This window comes from Mytilus californianus, unplaced genomic scaffold (assembly GCF_021869535.1).
Source record: "Mytilus californianus isolate M0D057914Y unplaced genomic scaffold, xbMytCali1.0.p SCAF_7, whole genome shotgun sequence".
Lineage (NCBI taxonomy): Eukaryota > Metazoa > Mollusca > Bivalvia > Mytilida > Mytilidae > Mytilus > Mytilus californianus.
Genome location: NW_026262723.1, coordinates 97,503,612 through 97,525,865, shown reverse-complemented (window position 1 = coordinate 97,525,865; position 22,254 = coordinate 97,503,612). Strand labels below are relative to the sequence as shown.

Genomic DNA, 22,254 nt, shown 5'->3' with positions numbered 1-22,254 from the left:
TTTAATGTAAAAACAAACAGGGATCAATAGTCCACCCTGACTTGAAACTTGAAATGAAACAAGATAGAAACCAACAAACAAAGCAAACAAATGCATATAACCATTATGCTGGCTCCGAAAAGTTACCCTTTTTTCGCTATTCTTTTCTTCTATGTTAATATAATTCTAGTTAAAAAATCCTCAAACCCGGATTTACTCGGCTTAAAAAGATAAGTATATTTACTGTAAGTCAACGAACCAAATATCCAATCGGTTAGTATAACACTTTTTGTAGTTCAACACTAGTGCGATTCTGGTAAATAGTTCCGTCTATCGGCTCTTAGCTATCTATTTGCGGTTTTGTTGTCAAAAATTAAAAAAAAATGAGTGAATCGTGTGCTTTATTGAAGGCTCAGTTTTGAGAAAATCGTAACAGTTAGTTAGTAGGTCCTCTTCATGTTCTTGAACATATAATGCATCATCAATCGTAATATATTAAACAATACACAATCCCACAAAATAAGTGGACCGACCATGTAACAATGTTCGGTAAATCCGCGCATATGTAGATATTGCATTTATAAGACAGTTTCTTTGGATACTTCAACAAGAAAACTTTAATTTAAAATAGAAATCAACTCAAAATGGTTTATCAGGTAAAATTGAGTTATGTCTTTGGTAATTTGAAAGGTTCTTCGGAGGGAACATATTCTGATAGCTTTTGGTGTGTAAATCAAAACCGAAACTTCTGAACTAGCTTAACTTCTTTCGTTCTTTTTTATATTCAAAACTGCATTAAAGGTTTCCCTATTTCGTTCTCGTGCAAAAAAATATAAACACGTCTCGTTCGTTTGCATTAGCCTTAAATGCATACATGCACAACTCGTATGTGTATCTTTTGTATAAAAAATGTCGTTTTTTTTGCTGTAAAACCGAAAACGTTTGCTATATACAGTATAGTTCTGAATCTTATCTGCAAGTAGCCGTATAGATTAGATAGTCTAAAAGCATTGTAAATAGAAACTTTAATTTTTATTGGAAATTCTACATTAATATCAAATTAAAATTTATGAGCAATATCGATTATTCTGTAAATATATATTGCCAAAGTTATTGAAGTGAAATGGAAATATAAAGCATTTCAGGATTCCAAACAATTCCTATATCGATTGCACAAACTATTTTATTAAGCAGCTTTGTTCATATTGCATATTGATTGAACCAAAGGATTCATACCAACTGAGCTGGTTGTTCAACATTTTATAAACCCATTCCAAAGGGAATTACTTGAATACCTCGAAGACCTTTAGTGCTTTCTCTTTTATATATAAAAATAGATATATCAATGACGTACGTGTGTCCATTGTTATCACCCAAATGTATCTGTATAAAGACAACATCATCATTCACATTCTATATGGTTTGTCAATCTCTTTAAATTTGAGCACCGATTTTTGTTTTTGTTTCATGTGATAAACAAGTTCCAGTCTGTCCAAATTTGAACGATAACAACGAAATGGCTGAATCACACAATCTGATAAAACACATAACCAAGGTAATCGGAATATGTAATAAAAAGTTTTATTTAGTCTCTAAGGTTTTGATTGAACAATGAAAAAATGTCATATTTCCAACTTTGTGCATGTACTTTGAGGATAAAAGATGATTTTCAGTTATTATGCCGTTCAATTAGTTGGCACTCGTCCAAAGAAAGATATTTATAAAAAAATGAACTTCTGCATAAAAAGCACGAATATGTAGTGTAGTTATAAAAGCCCAGTGCATCGTGACCTTGCAATTTTGATTGATTTTATTATTTTTTGCTTTCCATCAAGTGTCAAGTATTTCATGCATATTCAGTACAATCGACATTTTAAGACAGAACAATCAATAAAAAAATTGTCCTCCTTTAGTGTCGATCAAATATTTTACTTAAATATTGATATTAAAGTCTAATGCAAATATTGATGAAACCTACCACTTTAACCTACCCATTATATTAAATTAAACTACCTGTTTTGTTCCATATTAATAATTGATAATTGTATATTTGACGCAAAACATCATTCCAAATCAATATTATTTACCATTTTGGTAGAATTGTAATAAAAGTTTGATTGATTTTCCTATCCGTATTGTTTGAAAATAAGGAAACTATAAAAGTTTACTGTGAAATATCGATACGGGACCGTGTTTCTACATCTATTATGCATGGAACTCTTCAGGTAACTTGATTGCCTAGGTAGCAGGTCGATAGTGGTATAAAACTTGATGACGCAGTTCCAGGACCATTAGAGAACTTGTGGATGAAGATACAGGTGAGTGTATCTTTTAGTTATTTTTTTAATGAAAAAAACGGCAGGTAAAAAAGAAACAGAAATATTAAGATAATAAAAAAAAAATCACACCAAAACATGATTTTACGGTTAACGTTTTCAACAATTACAAGTACTTGTTTCTTGTTCGTCATTTGATACGTTAAACATGTACGTCCGTGATGGCGCACGAGATCATTGCATCATCAGTGGTGAGTAAGAAACGACACATCCATACGGGACCATATCCGCATTTCATTAAAAATGTCTATTACGTTAATCGAGTGAAGCCTTTCCTCCACGGCTTTATCTAGTGTTATAACAAATTGTGGCATATGTAGATGGTATATTAATGGCAGATCAGCTTGATTTTTTGTTGTTGCCAGTTTATTTTTTGAATGTCGTAAAAGGATGATAATGTAACTTACCATGCAGTCACGTCAATATTAAATGTGACAACTTTACGTTAGATGTTCTCAATCGGATGATCTATGGTTATGCAGGGCTGACACCACAATTTTTAAATATAAATTAAATTCGTTTGAAATTTAACCCAACAATGTTAGATCTGCAAATTTGCAGTAGCTTATTATTATTTTTCCTCGGCCGAAATATATATATATTGACGTCTCTGTTTACCTTATTCAAAACTTGTCATCACTCATCAGTGATATTTAAAGAATGATAATACGTAAAGAGGAAAAGCCGGAATTACCAAATATATTGGACATTACAACAGACCACAGCAATCAACAGCACCCAACTCCTGGTCATTGTATACGGATATATAGATGTTCATTTATACTGGTCGCCTTGTGTTGTTTGCTTGTTGTATCTTTGACTGTGATGGGATTGCTTTCACTTTTAAGTGCAATTTATCAAAAACCGGTCCACATAACTATGATTATGTTTTAAAAATCTATGATATATATATCAATATTTCCATTTTTATGATATAAAAATTATATGTAGTCACTGGCTTACTCTTTATGTCATCAAAAAGTTGGAAACATATTTTTGCGTTGCGCTTATTTTGTGAAATGTTTTAATTTTTAAATGCGGATCAAGATTCTGAAAAAGGGGGCCAAACTAGGCCATGTATATAAGGAGTGGAACATTTAAAAAGTCTATGCATTAATCATAAATGTAGCCCCATAAGGGGTACCGGGCTCCCTTGTCTCCCCCTTAATCCGCCTATGGGACTCGCGCACGTGAAACCCAAGTTTTATTGGAATTAGGAAAAAAGCGAAAACCGTCATATATAAGATTACGAAAGAAAACTGACAAAGTTTCAATAGATCACTGGGAAAATGAAGTATGTCTCTGCAGTATATTCGTCTTTTGGGTCTTAAAAATAATCGGCAAAATCTTGGCGAATGTGACCGATTTATGGCAACGAATGGATATACTTATCTGCTAAAATACTATTATCATTGAGCAAACTAAATTGTAACGTCACAGTTCCCAAATTGCATCCATGTAGCAAAAATAGCAGCAGAAATCTTACAAGTTTTCTAACTGACACTAAACAATTTGTATTTTTATGATTTGACATATTATGCACGTCTTTCAACATAGCTAAATATATTTAAATATACACAAAACGTTCACAATATATATCAACAGGTGAATTGGTCACTGGAAAAAATAAAAAGGTACGGAAACGTCGCCATGCGACGTCCACAAAAGTCATCTTTTAAAAATGAGCTATTAAAATATGTTACAGGCATACATTTCTTAAAAAATGAATAGTAAGCATGGACTATTGTCAAATTGTTCTAAATATTCGGAAAAATAAAACAAACACCAGTTATTAGATTTTTTAATTCTTTCTCTTACGTAAGACAAACAAATTTCTTTCAGTAAAAAAAAAACCCACATACAGTTTTTTTCACACAGGCACTTGGTAAGTTAACACCCCCACTTTTCTATATATGATATATATTTTTGTATTTTATTTTGTTTTTAGTAACTATTCTTTAATATTTAAACTTATTTTCATTTATTCAATGCGTTCTTGTTCTTATCCGTACGATGTAGGTTATATATGATGCCCCTCTTTTGTTATTGTCCACTACCTTGTGCCCATAACGAATATATAGAAAAAGGACAGGTCCTCCCTATATGGCGCGGAATCAGGGTCAAAATACTTATTTACGTATACACATAAGTATTTCTGTATATACGTTATTCGATTTACGTATATACGTATCTATATTTACGTATATACGTAAATAGTATTACGTATATAAAATAATTATGTTCATAATTACTCGTGTATATATATAAGTATTTTTTACTTTGATTTCGCGCCATATCCGTCCCCCAAGCGCCTGTGGTTTTCACCTCACTTTTCACCAAAAATATGCCAAATTATTTGGAATCATATATACCTACTGCGTCATATTTGCACCGGCGTCACAACTTACCAGTACTAAGCTGCATACTGGCACCGGCGTCACATTAACCTACCTGTACTTTAACTTAAATTCTCCAGCGTCCTGCTCGTCCGAATTTAAAGCATTTCTTTACTAAATTCCTTCCTATAAATAAGACAAAACTCTGATATAGGTTTGGTTTCTCGCAGTAACTTGTTCTTTTCTCTTGCAAACAATATTTGATAACATAATAATCTAACATAATAATCTGATGTAATTTAATATAAACAATCTTCAAATTGACATTAATTTTGCATACAACAAATGATTATCCAGCACATCATTATATTATGTAAATGAACTTAAACTCTTTATGTGACAATAAACGGTAAACTATACGTTGTAGTTACCTCCGATGAACCATGGAAGTATCATATTGACACATTTGTCTCATTTTACTTCCATGGATGAGCTGACATATATATATGTCCGATTGAAGGGAATGGAACGGGACCACATACACATAATATGTATTTGAAGGGAGACAACACTGGATACATTTTACGTCACTCAATATTTTTTGTCCGTATTCGGTTTTTGAAAAGTATTTAAAGACTTTTAATCGATGATATGAATATATGGAATTGCACCTTGACTTCGATACATTAGTTAAACTGATTTAAAGGTAACATTATCCCTCTCTATTACAGATACCAGTTGAATTAATTTCTGGCATTTTGACAAGATCTATTGTTTTACTGAAAGACTTATCTGATTATTTAAACTTTTGACAAATATGAGCTCAAAGGACGTCAGACCTTCGAGCGCGCAGTCTCGACAAGCTTGGGGATTAGATCCTTACGCTTCTGGTGGACACGCTAGACCTGATAATCAATTCGACTTCGGTGGACCAAGGGACGATCCAGATTTACCTTCTGCAATGGAAAACGACATTTATGCTGACAATGAACCCAAAAGGAATAATGATGTGTCCCCAACTACTCCTAAAAAGTCTGGTGGTTGTTGGAGTTGTTTTACAAGTGGTCTAAGATGTAAGTTTGGATATATACACATAATTTTTATTTTGGTTGAATGGAAAATTTACCATGTTTACAAAGAAATGAAAAAAAAAAAATTTTTGTTCCATCTGAATAAATCTGCATATGGGCTGCATAAGTGGCAACATAGATTTTTAATTTGACATGGTTCTATTTTGACAGCTTCATGATTTAAATAATTAATAATATTGGCACTGGCTACGATTGATTACCCACAAAAACTAACAATAAAAAATTATTATTGTTTCTTCCAAGACTAATTGACGGTTTGTATTTCCGGACAAGGACCCAATTTTATACGGAAGTTGCAGATAACAATAATATTTTGTGTTACCTGTATTTATTGTTACCCACAAAATAAAGTATGGTCTGTATGGATTCGAATGTGCAAAATGTCCAATGTGTAGTGGGTGAAAAGTTTATATCTTTTTAAAGTTCTAATGACAGATAAAGTTCAATGATTCCAAGATCATCTTGGCAAGGTACACATTTTGTGCAATTATACATGTTATTGTAAAGTTCTTGTAAAATAGAAACACCATCTAAAGCAAAAAAGATATAAGAAATAAAGATATATCGTTAAGAATACTGAGTTGTCAACATGGTTGTTATCATCAGTCTCAGAAGTAACTAATTATTTTTTGTTGTTACTTGTTGCGGGTTATCGTAGCCAGTGCCTATAATGTTTAAAAACAACAAAGTTCAGGCAATTAATAGGGTTTTTTGTAATCTATAAGTTTTCTTTTTCCTTAAAATGTATATTTCCATTCAAAAGCATTTGCTAACAAAGTATATACATTTACATTGTAAGTAGTAATACATTTTGAAAGATTTTATAAAGTAGGTGTTTTTATATGAACTGTGGAAAGGAGATTTATAGCTACTGTTTAATTTTACTTCTTCATTTATTTGGTATATTGTGAAATATCCAACTTGGTCTGTTTGTGGAATTACAACATAGCCGCCTTTATTCATAAAACAAAATAATTTGATGACTGAAAATATCTGAATTCTTGAGTGCAGTGAAAAACGTTTTAATTTCCAAACCTGAGTGAAAAGCGCATTGTTTTATGAATTTCAAACTTGCTTCCAAAATTTGTGTTCCCCAAATTTGATGCTACAAAGATTGTAATGGCTATCAATCCATACACTGGTATGATTGACACATGATTGAAGGTAAATGTAGCACATGATTGATCATCCTTATTATTGTTGGTCAATACAGTACACCTTCTGGTTTATGCATGTATATGCAGAAAATCAAAAAATTGGTAGGACAAAAAGTCACAATTTATTCATTTACAATAGTTTGAATATTTAAAAGAAAATTATAGAAATTATTAAATAATGTACTTTAACATGTTTAAAGTAGTTTTGAATTTTACTGGAAAGCCCAAAATGCTTCATAAACTATTTCCTAATTTTGAATATATATATATATATATATCTGTAATATGCAGTTTTCATATTAAATAATCAGGGGTCTAACAAATATCCTTATGATATTCTCATATATTTTTTGTCTTGCTTGCTACAGAAGTCACAGAAAGTGATGCATAAGGATTACAATCTGGCATATAAAGCTCTATATTTCAGAAGGTAGAAAACCTGGATGCCTAATACCTTGTATGCAGATACCTTATGTTACAAAGTTTCCATCTATCATATGTCCATTGTCCATGACCTCATTTTTATGGTTCAGTGATTGCTTGAAAAAAAATGCTGTTTTTTTTGAAAAGTGAAATACTCTCTTATTATGAGTAAAAGGATAACTATTATTTGTATATGGGTTCCTTGCAAGGTCTAAATGTACATGACTGTCAGGTAGGGTTCACCTGACCATGACCTCATTTCATGGATCAGTGACCAAGGTTAAAGTTACATGGTCAAGTCCGTATCTCATATACTATAGGCAATAGGTCAACTATATTTGGTGTAAGGTGTACATGTTTGTCTGGCAGGTTTCATATGACATGACCTTATTTTCATGGTTCATTGGTCTAAAATAGGTTTTTGTGATAATGTCAGTTTGTCGGTTATTATTAACAATAGGTCAACTATATTTGGTGTATGGAATGATTGTAAAGTGTACATGTCTGTCTGGCAGGGTTCATATTACCTTGACCTCATTTTGATGGTTCATTGGTCAATGTTAAGATTTTGTGGTTTGATCTGTTTTCTCGGTCACTATAAGTGATACGACCACTATATTTGGTGTATGGAATGATTTTTAGGTGTACATGTCTGTCTGGCATGGCTCATCTGACTGTGACTTCATTTTCATGGATCATTGATAATGCTAAGTTTATGTGATACTTGTAGTAAAACCTTCATATTACATACTTTCAACATGAATTTAATCATATGTAAAACAGACCAGACATTTCAGTGTGTGTACTCTTGTTTATAAACATGATAAAGTTCTAACAATTTCAGGGAATATTTACACAAATGTATTAAAGATTACATTTTCATACATCTCATATTGTTATTGTCTATCATTTGTCTATAGCTAAATTTCAATTCATTTAAAATTTATTTAAGTTTTACACTAAAAGTTAGTCATAAAAAAACTATGTATATATATTTATATGAATGTTATCTTCAGATTTTAGTTCATACCTTGTCCCCATTCAAACTGATTATAAATTTGTTTGGAAACAAACTAGGCCAAGTTATTGGGTATTTAAACAGATCAATGGAAGGATTTTGGTATATATGTAAATGGTGAGGACATTTAATAAATTCCTTTTAGTTTGTGAAATTAAATCCCAGGATAACCTTGATATTTAGAACACTCATTAGCTTCACATTATACAGTGTACATATGAATGTATATATTTTTTCTTATCATTACTTCATGTATATATATTAAATAAGTTTTTTTTGAAATGCAGGTAGATCTATTCATAGCTTTCATACATTACTTGTACAAGCTAAGTCAATTTTTAAAAGTTTTGAATCTACCTATAATACATGTAAGAAAAGTCCATTTTATTCCATATTTCCTTTTATGTCAAGTCTTCCTAAAACATCTTGATAGCATTAGATTGTTTTAATGGTTCTTGTTCTATGAAACATGTTTTGATACACTTATTTAAATTTTGTCTGTCATTGCAGGATACATAAGCATTTTGAATAAATTATTACATCTTTTAACACCATAACAGAACAAATTTGACATCACAGACAACCTATTTTTTTTCAAAAGTCATTGGGTGAGCTGGTTCAAAATAAAAGTCAGTTGTAGTAAAGTCTAAGAACTTGAAATTGGTGCATATTGCCACTACTGAAATTTTGTTATTAATTATTAAATCCAGATCATTGCTTTAAGTTTTTTAATTTGTTGTTATGTGTTTTGGAATGTAGAAGTTAATTGGCTTGTGAAAATACATGCAAGGCTTAATTGGCTCCATAATGCAGGTTTTCTGAAGTTCAAGTAGACAATTACATACATGTACATTATTGTAAAGTTCCATCCATGTTTGGAGTAAAAATAGTGAAATAAATAATATTTACTTTGATAATTTTTACAGCACTATGGGCAACTCGACAGACAGAAGAAACCAAAGGAAACCGAGAGCTACATGTGAAGACAACCTTAAGAGAGCTGATCATTTACCTGGTTTTCTTAGTCATCTTATGTGTAGGTTAGTAATATAAAACCAGGCGCAGTCACTGCAGGGTCAACTGTATAACATTGAGTGCAAAATATGACATATCCAATAATTTTTCTGACCTTTGATTGAAAATGTAGATTGTCCAAAGCTAAAACTGTTTTTTGACATAGCTCAAAAACTGTCTTTGTAAAAATGTTGTATACAGTAATTTAGTTACAAGTTGTAAAATATATTAGTGGTTACATTTATAGTTGTTTGGTGAAAAATGCTTAAATGAAACACAAATTTTTAGTTTTATTTGTTGAAGATGTAAAAACATATACATGTATATTAATAAGTGCGTTAACTTTTGACAGTGACCTTTGGAATGACTAGTACAACTATGTATTACTACACCAAGGTGATGAATGACCTGTTTTTGGATACAGTTCACAGTGGCGGAGGAACATTCAGAACTATTACAAATGTGAATGATTTCTGGAAAGTAAGTTTTCATTTATTGTATATTAGATTTATAACATGTTTGAAATTTTCAATTTACTGTACACTGTTAACCAACCAATTTTTAAGGTGATTAACTTTGAACTGCCCTTACATAAATACATCAAGAAAACTATAAGATCATGAAAATAATCGCCATAGTCATGCTTCATTGTTTGTTATTTTAGAGCACCTGGCCTAAAGGGTAGTAATATTTCCTGCCCTTGTCATTTGATGTCCTCTATATTAATTTTCACAATTTCGTCATCTCTGCTGAAACTAGTGTGCAAAATTTAACCAAGTTTTGCAAGAATAATGTATTAAGGATCCCTTATATATTGAGTAAATTTAAAACAAAACCAAACACTAGAGACAAATAGGGTTGGTCTTCAGATTATTTTTTTGTTTGTGAAGCTACAAGATAAAACTTTACAGAAATGAGGATTTGGAGATCCTTTGTAAAGAGTCCTCATTTTGTGCTGATTGGATTTGAGTCGAAATGGCATACATGGTACTAAGAAAGAATGTCCCCTTGAAACCTAATGAAAATCATATTTTCAAGGTTTTTTTGTATGAACATTCAACTTTGCAGAAATATTATCTTAAAGGTTCTTTGTATTTATGTTTTATTACAATTAGAAAAAAGCATGGGTGCCATTCTGCTAAAACAATTTTCTGACCTGACCAAATTTTTCAAACTATCATTGTAAATTCCTTTACAAATTCATTTCATGCTGATTGGGCAACTATATAACAGTGATGATGCTACATAAGTTAGGTTAGGGAAACAGACTATCTTGTTTATTTTATATTAATCAAAGTCAAAATTATCACAATATTTTTATGGTCTATAGAAATAGTTTCTTGATATGAGACCATATGAATGCAAAATTGAAAATAGAAAGAATAAAAGAATCTTTATTTTTTATGATACATCTCTTCATGCGTACAATTTTTAGTCCCCTACCGACGAAGTGGAGGGGGACTTTAGGTTTGCACTCCATCCGTCTGTCTGTCTGTCAGTCTGTTTGTCCATCCTTCAGTCCTGCAAATCAGTTTTCCACACTTTTTTTCTTCGTGCTTGAAGATATTTATTTGATATTTGGTGTATTGTTTTATCATGACAAGCTACAGATCAAGGCGAATTTTGTTACGGTCTGACAATTTTGTGCAGAGTTATGGTCCTTAACTTAGAAAATTCACTCAAATAATCAGTTTTCCACACTTTTTTTTGTCATGCTTGAAGATATTGATTTGATGATTGGTATATAGTTTTATCATGACAAGTTACAGATCAAGGATAGAATTTTGTTCTGGTCTGTTGATTTTGTGCAGAGTTATGGTCCTTGGACTTAGAAAATTCACTCAAATAATCAGTTTTCCTCATATTTTTTTTTCCGTCATGCTTGAAGATATTGACTTGATATTTGTTATATAGTTTACACCATGACAAGTTATAGATCAAGTTAGCATTTTGTTCCAGTACAATGAATTTTTAACCTGTAGGGGACTATGTATTGCCAGGCAATACTCACAGAATGCTTGTTTAGTTTTAAAATACAATTACAGTTTTATATCATTTCAGCTGTTAATGAATTGTAGGGAGGATTGTACACAGTGGTACAAATTTATGATTTATTTTTACAGTTTGCCAAGAGACCCTTACTTAATGGACTTTATTGGGAGACATGGTACAACAACGAGAATGTTCCAAATGAACAACTTGGCTATATTTACTATGAGAACAAACTTTTAGGTGTACCTCGAATCAGACAGTTAAAAGTCAGTACCAACTCTTGTCAAGTCCATGATGATTTCAAAGATGTCATTCGTGAATGCTTTGATTCATATTCAGAAAATTTGGAAGACAAAACATCAGAAGTTACTCATGCTAACTATACAGGGTAAGTAAATACAATGTAATCGTATTTGAACATTGAAAGAAGGAAATACTTATTGGTATTTCAACACGATCTGTTATTTTTTTGTTGTAAGTTTAATTTCTCAAGGGGACTTAATTTTGTTCATGGGTAAAAAAAGAAATTACCCTCTTGTGGTATACTAGGAAATGTACATAACTAAATGAAACATTGCTTTTTTGCTGTTTTTCATTATAACAACTACTTGGAAGTTTTTCTGTAGTAAGTCAAAGTGTGTCCAGCAAGATTGATATTTTCTTAGCTTGAGCATGAGTGGAAATCTTTGGTAGTCATATATATACATCCATTATTACACTGGAATATGGTTGTACACTTTAGGCAAAAGTATATTGTACAAGAGTCAAATAAAAGCTGAAAAGGGTTTATTATATAGAAACAGCTGTTTTAATTTGAGTTGATTATATTGCAGATGGACATACCAGACAGAAAATCAGTTAGATGGTTCATCATACTGGGGAATGTTGACAACCTACAGTGGATCAGGATATGTTCAGGACTTAACAGGTAGAAAGAACACGTCAGCAGAAATTATAGACTATTTGTTTGACAACCTGTGGATACAGCGAGGCACTAGGGTGGTCTTTATTGACTTTACTGTGTATAATGCCAACATTAATCTGTTCTGTGTTGTACGGTAAGCATTATTATTGATTCATTGGGGTACACGCATGAAGGAAGATGTTTGTTTTGTTAGGTTGATAAAAGATACACAATGATCAAATGAGTAGTATTATCTTTAAAGAAGTTAGTTTACAGTTACAAAAATTAATTTATATAATGTTGTAACATATTTATAGCATCTGCACATTTTGGCACTCTGGTCATCTTAATTACTTACAAAATTATTTTTTTGTAATTTAGAAAAAAGAAAAAAAAAGGATTGTTGCTGTAAGCTTTGTATATGCAGAAAAGAATTTAGAAACATAGATATATAATTGTATATTATATGAAATTACTAACCTTTACATGCTATTTTTAGACTGGTTGTGGAGTTCCCTGCAACAGGAGGAGCTATCCCATCATACACTTTCCGTACTGTTAAGCTGATTCGATATGTGACTGTCACAGACTATTTTATTCTGGCCTGTGAATTTATCTTTGTTCTGTTCATTGTATACTACATTGTGGAGGAAGCTATTGAGGTATATTTAGATATACTGCTTATTTGTGTGTGTGATAAATTCCTAAATGGTATAAATTTGTTTATGAACTGAAATAAGATTTCTACTAAAATTTGATTGAAAGTTAGAATTGTCTAAAGTAATACATTATATTATATAATTTATATATAATAATTTATGTACAGCATCAGTCAAAAACATGATTAATTCTTTTGTAGTAACTCTAGACATACATAAATGTCAAACTTAATATTTCTTTGATAAAGGGTTATTAAATTTTACAGATCAAGAAACACAAGCTGTCCTATCTGAAAAGTATGTGGAACATCCTGGATATTGTTGTCATTATCATTGCCATACTGTGTATAGTGTTTGACATATATCGGACAATAGTTGTAGACAACAAGCTAAAGGAACTACTAGATAATCCGGACAAGTATGCAGACTTTGAGAACCTTAGTTACTGGCAGACACGTTTTGATAATGCTATAGCTATTGCTGTCTTCTTTGCTTGGATTAAGGTAATGTTAAGCATAACAACAACTACTTTAGTCACTCCATAGATAAAAGATAAGTCTTGGAATTTAACTGTAATTTGCAAAATGTATCAGCTGCATGTGATGATTGCCTATTTAGTTAACCATTAATAAAATATTTGAATATAACTGGAAGACATTACGATTATGGTCCATTTTGATTTTTTTTTTCTAAATAATGTTCTTTGTTTGGGTAACTCTACTCAAATAACTCTGGTTTCAATTGACTAAGTGTTGTAGGTCATGTTAGTCCTTAAAGAACTGTTTGTAGTCTTTTACCAAAACATATGTCTTTAGTATTGTATTTTTGTTATTTGACAGATATTCAAGTACATCAGCTTTAACAAGACAATGACACAGCTTTCCTCCACTCTTGGTAAATGTGCAAAGGATCTGGCTGGTTTTGCTGTCATGTTCTTTATCATCTTCTTGGCCTTCACACAACTTGGTTATCTCCTGTTTGGTACACAAGTCAAGGACTTCAGCAACTTTCAGAATTCTTTGTAAGATTTGAAGACATTTTTTAATTCTTGTATACATTTGTGATTCAAAGAATAAATTGATTGTTGTTTAAATTATCTAAATATGAATGAATCCTGCAAATTGAGCTGCGTTTAGATAATTTAGAGAAAGTAACAAAGATATCATAAGTTTAATATCACAATACATATTTACGGGGTTGTTGTAATTAAGATACATAAATTATGTAATTTCTCCGTTGTATGAAATCTTCATTGTGTTAGGTTTTGAATTTCATATCCTTTACAACATATGGAAGACCTTTATTGACAGCTTAGAATTATTTTACAGCTTCACACTATTTCGTATCATCTTGGGAGATTTTGATTTCCACCAGCTTGAAGCAGCCAACAGAATTCTTGGTCCAATCTACTTCATGCTGTTCGTATTCTTCGTTTTCTTCGTTCTGATCAACATGTTCTTGGCTATCATCAACGACACATACTCAGAGGTCAAAGGGGATATGGCTAACCAGAAGAACGAGTTTGAGATGACTGACTACTTCAAGAGAGTAAGTTTCTTATTTCATAGTTGGTTTTGTAAGGAAATTATCACATCTTTTTTCTAAGAATTAAAATGACATTAAAATTGATTTTAAAAAAAATTGTGTCAACATGTCTTTTTCTCTCATATTAAATATTTTATACATTGAAATATTATTATTATTATTTTTACTGTTTCAAATTCTATCAATAAAACATGTTCCCTCAATATTTAATTGACATGGTTTTGTTTGTCAACATTGTAACTTAACATATTCTTCATATCAGAGGCTTTGTCTTGAAAAGTTTAAAAACTAAACAACAGCTGAATACTGAACCTTCACAGTTAACAAACATTTATAAACTATGGTATAAAGTAGGGGAAATTTAGCTGTTGTCATTGAACCAGTAGTGAACTTTATATTCATTCTTATAAAAAAGTTTCCCTAATACATAATTTTCAAAAATATTTTAGGGATACATGAAGATGGTTGACAAACTGAACTTCAAGAGGGACAAAATTGTTGATATTCAGAAGGCTTTGAAACATGCTGACATCAACCAAGACAAACAGCTTGACTTTGAGGAATGGCGTCAGGATCTGAAGACGTAAGTTAAGCAGCTATCAAATTACAATATTTTTTTATAGATCTATAATATAAATGTTTAATTGACAAAAAATGTCAACTTTTATTAAAATAAAAAAATACTGATCTTATTTGAAATTTGAAAATCATATTACTAACAGTCTGTTGTAAAAATGATAACAAACCTCAGAACAAACGATAACAAACCTCAACAAACCTTAGAACAAATGATAACAAACCTCAGAACAAATGATAACAAACCTCAACAAATGATGACAAACCTCAACAAATGATAACAAACCTCAGAACAAATGATTTGTTTTTTAGTCGTGGTTATGCTGATGGTGAAATTGAGGCTCTCTTTGCTAAATATGACATGGATGGTGACCGTGTGCTTGATGAGTCAGAACAGAAGAAACTGCAAGCTGACCTTAATAAAGAACAGGTAACATGTCATGTATTTTAGCTCTAAAAAATATAATAAGTAAGATAACCTGGAAGTAAGTTATATCAGACTTCGTTGATAAATATTTCTGATTAAGATAAGTAAGTTATAATTGTTAGAATTACAGATTCTATCATATCATTTGAATCAAGTTTTAATTAGATATTACTGTGGCTCATCAGTGTCTTTAAACAGTGTTATACCAATTTACATGTTCATTAAAGTTAAATTTTGTAGTGAATTTTTAAGCACAGGTATTTAACATGAAATCCAGTAACAAAAACATTTTTATATTAGACTGTTTTGATCATTCATACCTTCTGTGTTATAGGATGCCCTTAACAAAGAATATGAACATCTGGAGAAATCAGGCAACAGACCAGGCACTGCAAGAAGATCGAGTAGCCGTGTTAGTTTTAACGATGACAGTGGTGAAGATAGTGATGATGAAGACAGTGGAACAAAATCCTCACGTTCAGGAAGAGCATCAAATGGTGTATCATATGAAGAATTTACAGTGTTATCTCGCAGAGTAGACAGAATGGAACATTCTATAGGCAGTATAGTATCAAAAATAGACGCTGTTTTAGTTAAATTAGAAGCTATGGAAAAAGCTAAATTAAAAAGACGAGAAACAATGGGAAAAATATTAGACAGTATAACAGAGGTAACTTTTGTTAATTAATTTTGTTATGTATTAATTCTTGTGTTTACTTTCCAAAATAGATATTTGTTCGACATATTCTGAATGACAGAGTGAAAAATTATGTTTTTTTTAAATTTATCATTTTGGAAAGTTAATACTGTTCAGTAATATCATAAATTGAGTGAAAATATACCACCAATAACACATGGTAAAAGTGAACTTATTATTATCACTTCCAACCTTGTGTGCGACACATATACAACAGCTTAAAATGTCAAAATTGTTTAATACATGTGCATATAATGATAATAAAAAAAATCAGACATCCAGGTGCAGGTTGTTTGATGATTTAATAAAAAAAAGGTAAGTATATAAAAAATGTTTGAAGTGTGTTAATAACAGTATATACCTGTACATTAATATTCCTTCTAAAAGTAAAAATAAAACAAAATCTCCATAATTTAAAACTACAAGAGAAACTTTTGATAGTTTCTTATGTAGTTTAATATTTTAACAAATACTAGAGTGATTTAACTTTAACCTCAGAAGGTCAGATTTTGTCAGTAGTAATCATTTGGTGTGCTTTAAAGAAAATAAATCTGACCTTCTTGGAATGTTTTGAAAAAAAGTCTATTCTTGATTTTCTCCAATTGCAAAAAGACATTTTTGTTACATTATTTAGATTTACATTTGGTCTCTAAATTTTGAAAGTTTAAGATTTATATGAAATAAAATCAAGAATAGATTTATATAGTGTGTTATAATTATCTGTGACTTCACCATGTCTTGTTTTGTTGTACAAAGACGGATGGAAATAGTGATGAAGCAAAAAGAGAACAAATGGAAAGATTAGTAAGAGAAGAATTAGAAAGGTGGGATTCAGAAACATCATTTTCTCCAAGTGGTAGAGGGGCATCACCAAGTAGTGGCACCTCAGCTCGGGGAGTCAGATCTAGGTCAAGACCTGGCTCAGGACAAAACGAACCAGTGAGTATGGAAGGGAAATATATCTACACACAAAATATAAGTGCGGTCAATTGATGATGGAAGAAATCAAGGAGTTAAGGGAAAATATATAAATATTTGAATAAGATTACCACATGTTCACAGTTGGACTGTTCTGAAAAAAAAAAGAAAAAACATGAAAAAGTTTGTAGAATTTGATAATTGAAAGAAAAAAAAATCAAGTTTAAAAATACATACATATATGTGTATATATTTTAAAAGTCAAACTGAAGGAAAATATTTCATTTTAATTTTTTTTACATTTATGTTCCATAGGACTATGATAAAAAGAATGAACATCTTGTTTTAGTTGTTTACTTTCTTTTGATGTTGTTTAATTGATAATATGTTTCATTTTTAAGACATCAGATGTATAAATGGTAAACCTTGCACAGGTATGCAATGCATGAGTCTTTATTTTGATGTTAGAGAAATAACTTTTAACACTTCATATTATTTGACTTTAGATTGTTGTAGAAAATGCAGGTTGTTTTTTTAGTTAGGTAAATTTTTCTTGGTTCTTATAAACAGTTTTAATGCATGGATCAAATCAATCTTGGCAGAAGGTTACATTTCATGTTTTTGAAATAATTGGGGTTTATCATATCATGAGATTTCAGTAATTATATATTTTGGATGCATGGAGAGGTGCACATTGTGATTTTGGGCATAGGTTTTTCTCAAAGATTTAATTTTTTTTCAACTTGGTTTAATGTTTGAATTTCATATGATAAGTGGTAGATACTGCAAGGTTGTCTGAGTGAAAATTGTGTCTGTTCAAATATATATTTGTTTGTGGTGCAAAAGCTTGCATTTTTAAATTTGAACTGTTGTATTGATAGTGTTATTTTGAATACATAATTTTGTTTTCGGAGAGAAAATTTATACCTGATTTAAAATGGGATTCTAAAGTTGATATTGATGAATTTTATGCATGCTAAAGTAGGTTTAAAAAATGTGTTTGAATAATTTTGAATTGATGAATTTTATGCATGCCATAGTAGATGAAAATAGCAACTTATAGATCAGTGTTGAAATTTATTTTCCAAGTAAATGAATTGTAACAAATAAATTTTTTATGAGGCAAGTTATGATATATAGTTTGCTTTATAAATTGACTAGAAAGACGGTAAATTGTCTTTATACATTTTACTGATAACGGTTAAAACATTTACACCGATAACCAATTAGTCAGATAAACCCTTGTACTGAAATTAAAACACAGTTCAGTAACTAGAACCTATGTTTTGCAGGATACGTAAAATGTTGACCTAAATTTTCATAAATATTTACTGAGTCATAAAAAGTTATATATAGGAATTGAATTTACGTACATGAAGAGTAACTCTTAGTTTGATTGGTTTTTTTAATAGACAAGCAACTTAGATAAATAAGGCATCCCCTTTTCTGAAGATACTGAAGGTTAATGGTTCTCTCCGGGCACTCAGGCTTCCTCCACCAATAAAAACTGACTGCCGCGAAATAGCACAATAGTGCTTAAAGTGGCATTAAACACCAATCAATCAATCAATCAATCATTGCCTGCAATGAATATAAATGATATCTGATATATTCAGTTGATTGATAACTAAATAATAAAATGGATGCTGGTTAAATGTCAAGTGGCAAGTATTACATGCATGTCATGACAAAAAAAGTTGAACTTTATAATTACTGTAAATATGAATCCTGCTTTATACAAGACAACTTGTTGAGCCTGTTTTTTTAACATGCTTGTTCACATACTATGTCTCTCACATCTGGATACATTATTCAGACTCCCAGCAGACCAATCTCTACTTCAACTCCTAAATACTACATACTTATTGTAGAAACAGTAGTTACAATATTATAATATTTGGTTTCCCCCAACTTGGAATCAGTTCCATTACCTCCTGCACTAGAGGCAAGCATGAGCCGCCTAGGTCGTTAAATAACAAAATGACTTTTTATCTTGATCATTCATGACTCAGTTTATAATTTATGTCATAACTAAAACATATAATCCATTCTGACCAAAGTCCTTTGGTTGTCATTATTGATATTAAATGTTGAATTTAGGAGCAAGATTCTGACAGTGGTTTTAGATCAGTGTGTGCATTGTATATTGTAAATATTTGTTTTTATTGGTTCTTTAAATGAACAATTATAGTCATTCAGAATCAAACCTCTTTAACTTTAAATATGTGCTTTATTTATTGTCATATTTTTAAAGACAAATATAATGTTGATATGAATGTGAATCTGTTAGTTTGTGTGTTTGCCTGACCACAATGCATTTGACTAATAATCCAGTTTTTGATTAATACAAATTAACACAAACGCATTTGATCAATATTTTCAACCCCACTTTTATATATTTGAATTCTAAGATTGTTTTCAGTTTATGTTTATTTTTATTTGTAGTGTGTCTACAGAAATAATTTAATGTCAATCTTTTCTGCCCTTAATCTGAACTTTTAAAAGAAAAAAAAATCATTGATTATAGAAGTGAACAAGGATTTAAATATGTATTGTATAAATAATGATATAAAAAATCTCAAAATACAATATGTATATTCAGAGCTCTGAATAAATAAACCTTTCAGGTCAGCTGATTAACATTATGTAGAATTTCTGAGATTTATATGACAATGTTAATGACCATAAATCTTGTGTTTATTCTTTATATAGTAAATTGTTTACATCAGATTAATGTAGCAGATTCTATTTATATCTTATTTAAAGTGTCATACAATTTTAATCTCAGCAGTACAATTATATTCAGTTTATATGAATATATGGCAAAATAATAGAATTTGGGTAGAAATGAGACCCATGTTTGATCTTTGTTGTTATTTGTACATAAAAAACTTTTAAGATACTTTCCTTTATCATCAATAACTATTTGTATATGTAGATAAATGGCAGCATGGATGTGACAACAAAATAATTTGCTGCTGTTGGAAAAAATATTTTTCATATCTATATTGAAATTTTCTTTGTAAATAAATTGATGATCATTCATGTTTGAATGACTTCAGACTACTTTGCAGGCAGGGGAGAATTTAAGTTCATGTTTATTGTAAAAGTTATATGTTTTTACAATAGTTCAATCAAATTGGACCATCACATATGTTTTTATCCATTAAAATTCTACAAAAATCTAATAATTATTTTTTTTATTTTTCAGGATTACTTTGATCGACAGTACAGAGTTTAGTAGACAACATTCCTGTTTGTTATTTTATGTCTCTCTGTGATACACATCGTCGTACTATCATTTTTTTGTGTTCACTTTCACATCTTATCATTGACAAATTCAAAATGTTTTGCAATAATTTCTAATTGTTGTTATAATAATCCTAATGTCATTCTGACAATTTGTTCATTTGTTTTCTTTAAAGTTAAACTACTAATATTCAACACTGCTTTTTCCTGTACTAATTCTAATATATTATAAAAAAAAAAACAATTTGAAGAATTTACAATTTTAATGAATTGTTAAAAATCTCATTAAGAAAGCAAAATTTGATAAGAATTGTACAATGTGTATTGGGATAAAAATTTCTGTAAAAGAATTTTTATGCAAATTTATTGGAAAAATCCAGAATTGTTTGCATCGAATTGTAATAAAAACATTTTAGATACAAGAAGGTGTGTGAAGAAAGCAAGTTTATCCTGTAAGAAAATGAAATATTATACAGGAGATATTTTATTGCAAAAGTGATGTAAAAACAATAATTCTTATGAATTAAGAAAATAAATAAAATTTTCAGTAATTTACTTAAAAGTGTTTTTCATATTACTGAAATATTTCATATGAATTTTTGTTTTTACAACATGCGTTGTGTGTTATGAATAAAACCAAATATACTGTAGTTATTGTAATGTTTTACTGAAGTTTACTTTTAAAATTACCATGAATAAAATCCTTTTTATCTACCTAAGTTTTACAATCAGGGAATAATTATTTTACATTTACCGTCCTTTGATCATTATGTGCCCAAATGAATCTCCGTCCAGATGTATATGTTTGCTTTTAGGTTGGTTGTACAATTTTTTGTTTACATGTTATAATAATAAGCATGCTTTAACTTTAGAAATTATATATTTATATATCAAATATTATGGAACAAATTGCATGATTTTTTTGTTATATAGGGCAATGTACAAATCAATTCTTTGATTAATTTAAAAAAAAAGATGTATATTTTTTCAGAAAATCATTGTTTTTAAAATTACAAGTCAATATTTCCGTCCTGAAAGAGACATTTGTTAAAGAAAATATTGATCTTCAGATACTAACAAATAAATTTGATCTCTGCAAAGATACCAGTATTAAATGGGAGAAAAAAATCCTGACAAGTCTTTGCCAATTACAGTATTTCCGTCCTAAACTGCTATAATTTGTTATTTATAATTTATATAAACAATCTTTACCTTTTGGTAGGGAGCCTAACATTTATTTCATTGTTTTTTCATCCACTGCTGATTTTATCTGTAATTTCAGCTTTTTTCATACATTTTATATTTCAAACCAGCATGACTTTGCATGAAATATTTGCCATTGGACATTATACAAACAACTATCAAATCAACATATTTTTAATGAAAATTAGAAAATCCAGTTTAGATAATAGGTAATATTTCTATTACGAAATGGATAATATATAATACCTATTGTTTTAATTCAGAAAAATAATGAATTGCAAGGAAATTTTATTCATAGATTTGTTTTTCATTTTTAACAAAGGCAGCACCTGGAATAACCAGATTAAATAAATAATGAAAAAAGCTGAAGTTTCAGTAACTTTGTTTACTTGTTATGTTAGATGCATTTCTATGTGTTACATTATTATTATTATTAAATGTTAATTAGGAAGCAGGTTAATGGCTGTTGTTGTTTTTAAAGCATCAAAATGAATGACCTGTCGTGTCATTACTATAAGATAAGGAGATTTGGTATGATTGCAATTGAGACAACCATCCAACCAGTCCAAATGAAGTGGATTTAAATTAAATAATTATAGGTCACTATATAGCCTTCAACAATGAGCAAAACCCATACTGTATAGCTATAAAAAGCCAGGATATGGCAAAATGTGAAACAACCAACTACCTGTTTTATGACAAAACAATAAATAAAAAAAAGATATAACAA

General features: G+C 30.1%; 1 protein-coding gene across 4 annotated transcripts; it reads left to right on the top strand.

Moving 5' to 3' along the window:
* The first annotated feature begins 2,220 nt into the window (after positions 1-2,220).
* Positions 2,221-21,984, top strand: LOC127708811 (polycystin-2-like). 4 transcript variants are annotated; one of them, XM_052213947.1, is made up of 16 exons: positions 2,221-2,297; positions 5,383-5,724; positions 9,267-9,380; positions 9,707-9,834; positions 11,478-11,734; positions 12,180-12,404; positions 12,750-12,912; positions 13,176-13,412; positions 13,749-13,930; positions 14,238-14,457; positions 14,904-15,037; positions 15,343-15,460; positions 15,792-16,127; positions 16,911-17,093; positions 17,579-17,614; positions 20,284-21,984. In XM_052213947.1, the coding sequence occupies exons 2-15, from the start codon at positions 5,469-5,471 to the stop codon at positions 17,612-17,614; spliced, it is 2,589 nt and encodes an 862-aa protein (XP_052069907.1). In that variant the 5' UTR covers positions 2,221-2,297; positions 5,383-5,468; the 3' UTR covers positions 20,284-21,984. The 4 variants fall into 4 exon arrangements, with proteins under 4 accessions (XP_052069907.1, XP_052069910.1, XP_052069908.1 ...); XM_052213949.1 differs by lacking the exons at positions 2,221-2,297; positions 17,579-17,614 and adding an exon at positions 17,474-17,506 and having other exon boundaries at positions 5,237-5,724; XM_052213948.1 differs by lacking the exons at positions 2,221-2,297; positions 17,579-17,614 and having other exon boundaries at positions 5,236-5,724.
* The last annotated feature ends 270 nt before the right edge of the window (positions 21,985-22,254 follow it).